Source organism: Malurus melanocephalus, unplaced genomic scaffold (genome assembly GCF_030028575.1).
Source record: "Malurus melanocephalus ecotype Western Australia unplaced genomic scaffold, MMel_1.1 scaffold_230, whole genome shotgun sequence".
Lineage (NCBI taxonomy): Eukaryota > Metazoa > Chordata > Aves > Passeriformes > Maluridae > Malurus > Malurus melanocephalus.
In genome coordinates this window covers 1,177,582-1,189,088 of record NW_026623462.1, presented here as the reverse complement: position 1 = coordinate 1,189,088, position 11,507 = coordinate 1,177,582, and the positions used below count along the sequence as shown (strand labels likewise).

The 11,507-nt window shown below is 52.3% G+C and overlaps 1 protein-coding gene across 1 annotated transcript; it reads left to right on the top strand.

Annotated features, from left to right (window-relative positions):
- The first annotated feature begins 416 nt into the window (after positions 1–416).
- LOC130578513 (prostaglandin E synthase-like) lies at positions 417–7,090 on the top strand. The gene is made up of 4 exons (XM_057374649.1): positions 417–672; positions 974–1,135; positions 2,514–2,596; positions 4,345–7,090. The coding sequence occupies exons 2-4, from the start codon at positions 1,028–1,030 to the stop codon at positions 4,592–4,594; spliced, it is 441 nt and encodes a 146-aa protein (XP_057230632.1). The 5' UTR covers positions 417–672; positions 974–1,027; the 3' UTR covers positions 4,595–7,090.
- Positions 7,091–11,507: the final 4,417 nt, after the last annotated feature.

Sequence of the window (11,507 nt, the reverse complement as noted above, 5' to 3'; positions counted from 1 at the left end):
ATATGCAAAGAATTGTCTATTTCCTGAAATAAGTATTTAAGAATTTTCCTTCTTTCTTTTTTTTTTTTCCTGTGTTAAGGAAAGGAACACCAAATCCAGCCCTTCCACTCTAATAAACATGGAGAGCTGCTGTCAGCCCCCATGCCTCTGGCTCACTGAGGTTTGCTGTTGCCAGCACTGGGGGAGAAGGAGTTAAATTCACATTAAACAGCAGCCCAGCTGCCTGCAGAGGCTCCGATCCCACTCTTTATTCCACAATGTTCCAAATTCACATGGCACTTTCTAAACAAGGACAAAATTACACCTGGCTGCCCTGGTTCATCCTCTCGGAGAAAACCAGGACGAGCTTCCTTGGGGGCAGGCGAGCGGCTCTTCACTTCTCCTTGCAGGTTGAAGGCTTTGCAGTCTGGTTGGGTTCCAGCCTGGTCACCTGGGGGTGCAGGCACAGCCCAGGCTCCCGGGTGGTGGGGACAGCCGTGTCCCCTGTCCATCCCTCGGCAGGTGGATGTGTACAGAAGGGCTGGCTGCCTCTGCCATGGGAGTGCTCAGGCAGCGCTGGGCGGGACTGGAAGCGCGGCCACGGAGGAGTGGGCGCAAGCACAGGGCTGGATGTGGCTGAGGCAGCGCTTACCTTCTCCCTGAGTCCCGCGGCTGAAGAGCTCCGGTCCGCGGGTGAGCGCTGCCCGGCTGGCAGGGATGCTCCGTGCGGCTCCGTCCCTCGGGGCGGTGGGACGGGGAGCGGGGTGCGCTGGTTTGGACAGGGCGGAGGTCGGGATGTGGCCAGGGACCCCCCGAAAAAGCGCTGTGTCCTGGCTCGGGGCTCTCACCCTGAGGAGCAGGGGAATCCTGTTCATGTGCTGGCTCGGGTTTCCTCACTGTCCCAGCAGCGTGGCGGGCTGGGGGCTTTCAATGGAAAATGAGGGGATTGGTGTGGTGTTTAAACGCGGCTGTTCCTGCTTCTCTCCGCACACAGCACAAGATCTCCGCTGGCTCTGAGTGCTGAAGCGACCGAGCGCATTCTCCCAAAATGATGGAAAATAAAGTGTTCCTGTCATTTACGTTCTACAGCACAATTTTGATTTTAAAAATGTACGTCGTTGCCATCATTACAGGGCAAGTGAGACTCAGAAAGAAGGTAAGATCCTGTTTTGTTTTCTTTCTCCTCCCTTTCTGGCTCTTTGCTTGGGTTTCTGTAGTTTTTCTTTCTTTCTTTTTATTCCTTTAGAGTTCAAAAAATTCTGAAGCAGGCTGAGTTTTCTTTGACTTAAGTTGAAAGCAAAACTTGTTTCATAGCTGCAGCAGATAAATATCTCACTTCTCTTTGACCCTTTTTGTTTGTTTCTACCATCTGTAGCTTAATGTTTATAATTTTGGAAACCTAATCTAAATAATAATCAGATCTAAAATGCCAAGCAGGTGAGATGCTTCTAGAAAGAGTCTGTTTACAGTTATTTGTAGTGTCTGGAAGAAAAGGAGAAGGAAAAAAAAAAGGTTTAAAAAGAAATCATTGCAATGGGGTTTTTTCTTGCAATGTAGCAGAAAGCTTTTGAACTTTTGGAAGCTGACTGACTATGGGAATGCTTCAGGAGAGCAGCAAGTCTTGAGGAGTAAAACAATAGCTGGAGGAAAAGGTTCTTGGTTAGGGGGAAAATACAGAGAAAACCAGCTGCCATCAGGAATTGGGGCTCGCTGGACTTTTATCACCCTCACCCCAACTTCTGGTGAAACCCAGGTGTCTGTAAAATCTATTTTAAAGTATTTGAGGAGTTCCTGACTGTGCCAGTGGAGAGACAGGGAGACATTTCTGCACCCAGGTAGAATACAAATGTCCTGTGCTGTGGCATCATTGATGATTTGTGTTCTCCCCTTGTGATTCTAAATGATGCTCCAGCCTGGGACCGTCTGGGCTTGTAACATGATTAAAGAAAGCACCAGGGCCCTCTCCAGGCTGCAAAATGAAGCTGTCAAATGTAACCAGGTCCCTGAGGAACAGCTTCTGAGCATAGGTGGGGAGCTTGCATAAATCATTTTCGTTTGTAACTTCATTAGCGTAGGATCCTATTTCCCCACAGGAAAGTCACACAGCACCACTGCCAAAAAGCCAGCCAAGGAGTATTCTCTAACCTGTCAGTCCTGGTTATCTTTGCAATGCTGCGTCGTGTCTGCAAGCTCTGTGCCAGCAGTGATCTCACTTCTGCTGGCTGACAGTCTCCTTTAAATGGGTTTCTTGGGAAGAAGTGGTCTGGGGTGAGGTGGGAGCTCCCTTGAAACCCTTAATTTGGGACCTGCTCAGCAGGCAATGTTGGTTTTTTTGGAGGACAAGGAAACCCCTGGGGTGGTGCAGGGTTTAAGCCTCAAGACCGTGCCCATGGCAGCCAGCAGCCCTCGTGTTTATGAAGAGCAGTGACAAACTGGGGCAGGAAAAGATCCCCGCAGGACTTAAAAATAAAGGGCAAAGCTTCTACCTGTGAGGTTCTTGAAGACTGTAAGCAGGTGGGGCCTCTCTCTTGCAGGCGTTTGCAAACCCAGAGGATGCCCTGCGCAACGGGGGCTTGCAGTTCTGCCGCCAGGACCCTGACGTGGAGCGGTGCCGCAGGTGAGCCGTGCCAGCATTCCTGGTGCCAGGATTCCCTCTGATGCCAGCATTCCTGGTGCCAGGATTCCCTCTGATGCCAGCATTCCTGGTGCTAGGATTCCCTCTGCGCCAGCTTTTGGCAAAGAAGCAGTGGGAAGCTAAAGGACTCATTAATCAAGTCATATTCTAAATGGTTAGACTGCCTCGAGCTCTGCTGTGGGACCCTGCACACTGGAGCAGTTTAATCTTTAATGAGAGCATGGTGTGCACTGGAGCAAGGACCACAGAAGGATCTGTGTTTGGGTTCAACTGCCAGCTCTGACTAAATCTTTTCTGGCCACTCAAAGTCTCATCCTGTACCCACACTCAAAGGTTCCTTGTGTCCTGCTCCAACAGGACCCCCGATCCCCCCAAATCCCTGCACAGCTTGGACAGGGAACTGTGTGACTGGTCCCAGTGCTGTATGTGGCTGCCCTTTTGGGAGATTTAGGAAGAGACTGAACAGGATTGCCCTGCTGTCCTTGACCCCTGGGCTGCAGTTGGGGACTTCATTGCTCACGTCCCACTGCCTCCAGCATTTGCTTTAGAAAACATCCATTGCCACCTAATTGCAGGGCTGCCAGAGGGAGGAGGATGGCAAATGAGCCATTTCCTTCCTAGCAGAAAAGAAAATAATAGCAGAAATAATAATCATAATCCTCTTTTGATTATTCAGAATAAACACACTTCCATAAAAATAAATAACTGGAGCTGCAGCAAAGACCTGGTGCAGCCTGGGATCTGACTTGGGAAGCTAAAGCTCCCAGAGTCAGTCCTTGCTGAACTGTTTGCAGCCCAGTGAAAGACAGATTAAACCCAAGAGCAAGGGCAATGTCAGCTTTTCACCTCAGACTGTATCAGGAATGGAGCAGAGCCAGGGGTCTGCACAGGGTGGGGACAGAGCTGGGCGGGAGGTTCTCCCCTGCCAAAGAGGCCCCTGGACGCTTCTTGGCTCTCTCCTCCCTCCTCCCTGTTCTTCCGTGTGTCCTTTCAGCCCTGCTGAACCCTCGAGTCCCCAAGGTTTGTTCAGAGGATGGTCCCTGGGGGAGGAGGGACACAACCCACACCCATGGCACAGCCAGATCCTGTTTCGGTACCGCTGTGGGGGGTGGCAGTGATGCTGTGACACCCTGACAGGTGCATGTTCAGCTGGAGCACAGGGCTTGGCCCCATCATATGGCCACAGTGGCCCTCCAGACACATTGCAGGGCAGTTACCCAGGTGCTGCTGGCTCACTGTGGGGGTGTTGGGGYGCTCCTCCTCGACCCCTCTGGATGYATTTATGGAGAGAGGTGAARCCCCCAAYTCTCCCATCCTGTGAGTTTCTCCTSTGGAGAAGCTGTGGTCTGGAACTGCCTTTTGCTGTGTAGTGTGGCCACATCTGGGACCAGGCTGTGCTGGCACCACACCAGCTTCAAGCTTTTCGCAGCTTCACGGGGTCTTTGTTTTGCTCTGTTTGTTTGAAAGCTCCAGCCCTTGAGCTGTCATCTGTCGTGGCAAAGGCGTCCCAGTCACGGAGAGAAAGTTTCAGGAGCTCAGCGTCCCAAGGGAGAGACAAGGGGTGCGAAATCCTCCTGCCTCTGTGTGCAAGGGAGAACTGATGCTTTTTGGGGGCTGTGTCTGCCCCATCTGGGAGGAGAGGCCCAGCAGCACCTAGGAATGGGCACTCTGGCTAGAAGGGAAAACAGGGAATTCCAAGTGGGAAGGAACAACCTTATCTCGCTTTTCAGGGCCCACCGCAACGACATGGAGAACATCTTTCCCTTCCTCTTCCTCGGAGCCATCTACTCCCTGCTGGATCCCAGTCCTGCAGTGGCCAGGATCCACTTCCTCATCTTCTGCGTGGGACGGATCATCCACACCATCGCCTACCTCCTGCGGCTGAGGGCACCCACACGCTCTGTGGCCTACAGCGTGGCCCAGCTGCCCTGCTTCTCCATGGCCCTGCAGATCCTCCTGGCCACCACCCCGTACTGGTAACACCTGGAGAGACTGAGCACCTGAACCCCTTCAACCTGGAACTGCTGGTCACCCTGCGAGTGGGAGTGTGTCTGTGTCTGTGTGTGTGTGTGTGTGCATGTCTGATGTCACCAGGGAGGCCATCTGCACCCCAAGGATGCTCAGTGCAGCCGTGACAAAATTCCTGTGCCTTCAGAATTCGTTAGGGAAGTCACCAGAGAGGAGGGACATGCAGGAAGGGGATGTGGAGGGAAGTTTCCCTCTCTCCTGCTGAGGGGGAGAGGTGGAAAGCACACAGACTACCCCTCCAGGAAGGGGTCATTGAAAGAAAGTTTTTCTGTGTTTTGAACTGGGAAGGGAAAGTTGTGCCTTTTCCTCTTGGTCACGAATACCCCATGAATCAGGAAGGGGAAATCATGAGGGTCCCATGAAGTCTCTTAGCAGGTGTGGTTGGCAGCAGGGGTTATAAAGCAGCCACCCTTCTCCTGCCCAGCCATATGCATCTGTGGGGATGTGATTCCCTCTCCCTCAAAGAGGACAGGAGGCAGGTGCCTTCCAGGGAATTCAAAGCAGCGATGTGAAGCCATTGAAGCGTTCAGTATTCCCAGTGCCACCTCATCTCACTGCAAGGGACACACTCCCTGCCAGGAGCCTCACTGCAGGCAGGATCCTGCCAGCCACCGTGGCTTTTCCATCTCAGCCTCACCACAGCAAGACACAGAGCAACGTGGCTAGAGCAGCCAGCAGGAATCATTTACCCTGGACACAGAGTCTGGACACACAGCCTGGACACAGAGCCTGGACACAGAGCCTGGACACACAGCCTGGACACACATCCTGGACACACAGCCTGGACACACATCCTGGACACATTTGCTGGACACAAAGCTCTGGGACCTCTGGAAAGACTAAAATGCTCACACAAAACAGGGGGTTGCAGACAGAGCTTTCTCCCAAGGGCAGTCATGTCCACATGCCTCTAATGCCTGAAAATGCCCCCAGGGCAGCAGACTGAGTTTCTCCCTCTGTTTGTAGCCTTTCTCTGGCCGCAGAATGGCCGTTGCTATTTGGGGAATGTGCCTTGACCGCTTTGGGGGTGTTTTCTTTCAGCTGTTTCCTGCTGTCCACTGCTGCCACGCCATTCAGAGGCTGGACCAGCTGGTGTTCACAGAAAGCTCTGGAAACGAGCATAGGGGTTTTGAAGTCAGTATTGCTGCTCTGCAGTGTCAGCCAAAAGCATCGTGTTGGAGACGAGAGGCTGGGATGGGGTATTGCAGGGTGACAAAGCCCCATGAGCTGCTCTGCCACACCACTGTCCCCAGCAGCAGCAGCAGCAGCCATTGAGCATCTCTGTGGAGGAGAAGGCAGGAGGAAACCTCTGCTCTTCAGTGCCTCCTGCATCCTCTGAGGGTGACACAGAATTTTAGAAAGATCACAGGGGCATGCCAGAATGAGTAGAAAATAAATTCCCCTTCCACCTGTCCTGTGCACTAAGGCTGCTCCCTCGACTCTGCTCTCTTAGGAGATGCTCTTGCTGAGACCTCACTGAGCACTGGGGACACACCTGCTCACACTGATGCTCAGCCCTTGCCCAGCTCAGGTACAAGTTTCTGTACCAGTAATTCCTGTTCCCAGGGCATTTGTGGCCTCAGGCTGAGCTGTGTGGTGACATTTGGAGCAGTGGTGGAAGAGGAAGGTGGGCAGGACTGCAGGTTCAGCAGCTCACCCTTGGCCACTTCTCCTTCACACAGATGTCTGGGTAACACAGACCCCTCTAAACAAGCCTTTTTCTGCCTCACATGGTGTACAAGGTCTTGAACCCCTGTATGTTTCTCTGCTGCTGCACATGCATCCTGGTGGCAGGAAGCAAATATTCCCAATAAAAACAAATCATTGTGCTCTGATACATCCTTCCTTCGGGAGCAGCAGATGCAGCTGGGCAGCAGCTGGGTCCAGCCCCAGCAGGATGGATCCTCAGCAGGATGTTAAACCCCACTGCAGAGCCTGGAGTGCCCTGGGACTTCTAAAGAGACATCCCTTTCCTCTGCACTCACCTGCCCTGCGGAGGAATATTTTTTTTAGGTGTGCATTATTTGTGCTGACCCTTTAATTCAGCAGAACTGGGAATTACAAGCAGCCCTGCTCAGTTTTCCTTCCCTGAGTAACAAGTTGTTACAAAGCTTGGTGTTCACCCAAAAATCCTGGAGAGCTGGAGAAGCTCCCCGGGTAAGAYGTGGTTGCTCTTCTTTCTGTTCTTAGGATTTGCAAAGGAGCTGCTTGTATTTTCCAAGATAAGTATCCCTTTTTAGTTTTTTTACATTAAGTTACTGGGAAACAAATATGTAATTTCTCTGGTTTTCTCCTATTTTCTTAAGTTGCTGGTGTTTGGGAGGTGCTGTCCTGTTGGTGTCTGAGTTAGTTGGATAAAATGGCTCCACTTGGTTGTTTTCTTTCCGCTGTGCTTTTTGTTTTCAAATGAGAAAGGCAGTGGCTTTATAAAATGGACTCTCTCCAGTACATGTTGCTGTGGTTGGAGATGTGGCTGGGATGGAGATTTTGGCATGGGGAGGAAGAAGTGAGGCTACAGAACCCCCTTCCAGGCCCCAGAGCTGCCAACTCCTTCAGCCTCTTCCCAGCTGCCTGTCCAGTGCCTGAGGCTGATGCCCTGCTCAGGAAAGTTGAGGTTTCATGCAAAGCTCCGCTTTCTTCTTTTTTATTAAAAAAAAAAAAATAAAAAAATAAACTCTGCTCACTGGCTGCAGGGAAAAGCTTGGGAATGTGAACTCTCCTGGCTTAAAAAAAACAAACAGAAAAGGCCTACAAGGCAAACTTGAGAGAGGCCCAAGCATTGCACTTATTTTGAAGTGTTGTGGAGGTTTGGGGGAAGCAGGACCGAGCTGGGTTTGCCTGCTTGGGCAGCACCACTGCTGTGATCAGAGCCACTGGCTCTGCCCTGGGCACTGCCAGTGGGGTTTGCTGCATGTGAGAGGCATCCTCTGCCTCTTCTCAATTAATGCCTCAAGCCCAGAGCTCCCAAATTGCTGCTCCCATATCACTGTGGGCAAAGGGTGTGTCCAGGGCTCTCCTGCTGCTCCAGGAGGGCAGGGACAGTGGTTACATCTACCAGTCTCCGGGGCTGGGTGTGTGTTCCATGTGCCAACAACTTGTTTTTCACGCCTGGCTCAAACAGGAAATGCCAACACTGTGAAACCCACACGGGGCTGCACAACAACAGAGGTCAGAGCTTAAATGGGTACAAACTGAAGGAGGASAAATTTAGGTTAGRCATTAGGAAAAAATTTTTCTCTGTGAGGGTGGTGCAAGTTGTGGATGCCCCAAACCTGGCAGAGTTCAAAGCCAGGTTGGATGAGACCTTAATTAACTTTAGTCTAACATCAGGTACCGCTGCCCACGGCAGGATGGGTTGGGAGCAGATGATCTTTAAGGTTCATTCCGCCCCCTTCTGTGGGTAAACGTGTGAAGGTGATTCACACGGCCAGTACGTGTCTTCCCTCGTGTCTGGAGCTGGGAGGAAAGCAAGTGGAGACCAGCACAAGCCACTTCCCCTCCCACACTCTTTCAGGTAGCTCAAAGCCCAGGATCCCTCCTACTCTGAGCGTTGGACACACCTCTTCCTTACCTGCCTGAGTCTCTTCATCCAGGTCTTCCCCTAGTGGGATCTGGATCAAGATTCCTCCTTGGCCAGCTTTCCTGTAACACAGATTACTCCGCTTTTTCTGCCCTCCCAAAATCTCCCATTCCCATCTCGCAGATGGGATTTTGCAACCAAAATCCTCTTATTCCTCTTGAGGAATTGCGATTCCTGTGACTTGTAGAGAGAATGAGAGTAGCCACCCTTACAGTCCTGGAGATCCCAGAGATAAATCCTCTGGAGAAGACAGCGGCGTTTCCCTGCTCGCGAGAATGAAGTTAGCACCTGGAAAACTTTTTTCCAGGGGGCTCTTTCCAGCCCGGCTGTGGGGCTGAGCTGTGAAACATCGCCTCCGGGCAGCGGGCAGGGTGCGGAGCAGAGCAGAGCAGCGCGCTGGGGTTTCGCCCCCGGCCCGCCCGGTTCCGCGGGCTGCGCTGCGCTGCGCGGGGCTGCAGCACCCTCGTGTGGCTGCGGGACCCGCGGGGGGACACGGGGACCCTGCCTGGATTGCCCCAGCCGCCTGCTGCCCATGGAGCTGGAGGTGCGGCTGGATGTGTTCGGGATGGAGGGACAGTGCCATTCCTTGGGGAACGGGTTGAGGCTGATACCTGCTCCGGTACCCAGTCGCCTCTCCAAAGCAGGCAGATGCGACGCCAGGTTCCGGGAGATCCTTCCGTCACCTCAGACTTGCTCTTTGGGAGTCCCCTGGTTGAAAACAAACCGGTTTGAGGAAGGAAAAAGTTTGCAAATGGCCTCGCTATCATCCCCTGCTTCTGAAATTGTGTATGGATGCAACGCTGTGCATCTTCATGCAATAGTTGTTCTTTATTCGTGGTAACTCTTCTGAGGTTTTGTGACACCAGCTACAAAAGGAACCTTTACGTCTTCCCTTCTTCCCAAGTAATTATAAAGCATTACACACCCTCTGGACAGCTACCATCCAGCTTCTATGCTGCCTTAGCTTGCTTCCCTGTGGGGCTGGAAAGAAGCAGCAGTGAGCAAAAATCTGCTGCAGGGAGGAGATGCTCCTCCCATATGGAGTGCAGATTTTGGGGTGAGCATCACACCCCYCAGGACGGGAGCATCGCCCCAAAGTGCAGGAGGGGCTGGGAGTGACACATTGCTGTCATAGGAACATGTGTTTCTGCAGTTCTCAGATGGTGCCAGCAGGAGCCTGAGGGTCTCCAGACCTTCCCGTTGCCACCAGAGGGAGAAGGGCTCAGCAGCACAAGGATAATGGGAAATGAGGATGCTGTAACCACGGTATGGCTATAATTCATTCTGGATGGGGATAACCAGGCTGGTGTCCCTGTGAGCTGGAAAATGTGAGCTCTGTTTTGTCTTGCTGCTGTGGGCAGCCAGTGCTGATGACAACACAAAATTGTTCTCACTAAAATATTCTAGGGGCAAACTTCAACTTTTCATCAGTCAGCAAGTCATGCACATGTGGGGTCAGAAACAAGGAAAGGGCTCTAGGAATATCCTCCCATCAGCTGAGACCTGCCCTTTTGGAATCACCTGGCTGAAAACCAACTGCTTTGAGGAAGGAAACAGCTTGCAAATGTCTTTGCAACCTTCCCCTGCTCCTCAAGTTGTGGTGCATGGATGGAGACCATGCCATGCAAAATGAATTCTGGTGATGGATGTGCCCTTTCTAGGACAGAATATACCCCTGTYCTGGAAGAAGAGAGGTTGCACAACATCTTTGAGCTCCTCTTCATTGCCAGCCTTCCCCTTGTACCTCCCTGCCCTTGTGCAGTGCAGACCCTGCCGGGCGAGCTGCAGCTCTCCGTGCTTGTCTCTAGCCTGCAGACCCCTCAGATGGCCAYCAGCTCCTGGGAGCTGACTGACCACGGGCTGAGGCCTTCTGCTCTAGTGGGAGATGAACTGAAGCTGGGACAGTTCAGGCAGGAAATAAGTGACATATTTCAAGCAGTAATGAGTCACTGGAGGAATYTGCCCTGAGATCTGTAAGCTCATCACTTCCAAGGGGCTTTTGACTCGGGGCTGGAAGCCCTCCAAAAGGTTGCTCTGCACTGGCCACATGCTGAGGACTTGAGGATGCTGCTTGGGTGATATTCTCTGGGCAGGAGGTTTGACAAATGACCTTAATGATCTACAAACCACTTACAGAATGAATAAATAAGTGGTTACAAAGCAGCAGCAGAGCAGATTGACAGGGATGGTCAAGTGTGTGGGACCGTGCTGGGCCTGGGGTGATGTCCAACATGGGGACTTGCTCCTGCTGAGAGCTACAGGGATGAAATGGGCTGAGCCTTGTTCCCCTCTGGGGAAAGCTGRAATGTGTTGCTGAGGGATCCTTTCTTCCTCAACCCTGCAATCTGCAGGATCCACGTGTCCCAAAGGTGATGAGAGGGACAAAGGCTGCTGCTGGGAGGGARCTGATCCTCCTCTCACAGAGCTGARCCCCTCTGGGTGGGTGGGATAGCAWTGTGCTCCCCCTGGYTGTRTGGGGGGATTGGGGATGGCCTGGGGAGGAYGAGGAGGAGGTGACAGAGGCACATTCTAAGTGACACCATGTGAGYTGGCCTGACAGGAGGCTGCTGCAATTCAGCAGGTGAAGGCAAGTAAAAGAAACAAGGGAAACTGAGCTGTTCCTTCTCCTTCCAGCCCTCCCTGCTCCTGGAAGTCGGCAGGGCAGCAGTTTCCTGCACAGGYGGTTCAATCCCTGCCACACTGCACCAAACACACACCCACCCCATTAACTTTCTCACCCTCTCTGAAAACACTTTACCTTTGGTCTCTGCAGTATCTTGGGGTGATGGATTTCAGGCTTTATTTGTGCTGTCAGGACACTTTCTGCCTTGCTCTCTAACCCTTTCCCAACAATTCCTGACCCTTGACCTGCTGCCTTTCRGTTTGCATGTGCACTGGGCAGTTTTCCCTGGGCACACCTTCACACCTCTCAGCATTGCATTAAATCTGCTGCTTGATAGCTCAGCATCATAAGTTTCTGGAGCTCCATTTAACTTTGGCTGCCCAAATTATTTGGTGTCTCCTTTGCCTGACCACCAATTCCCCGTTTTGGGTGCTCAGTGCCTGCTCTGCACCTGTGGGCCTTTGCTCCCAGGGACACACTCCGCAATCTGACGGTTTATTCCTACCCTTTGGTTTCTTTTAACTCATTATCTGTGCAGAATCTGACCCTTCTTGCTGCCTTAGCTCAATTTCTGCCCAGGCTGCTTGTCTAGGGCAGGTGGGGAAACCACAGTGGCTGGTGATGGAAGAGTCAGGTCCCTATCACATGCACTGACACGTCTC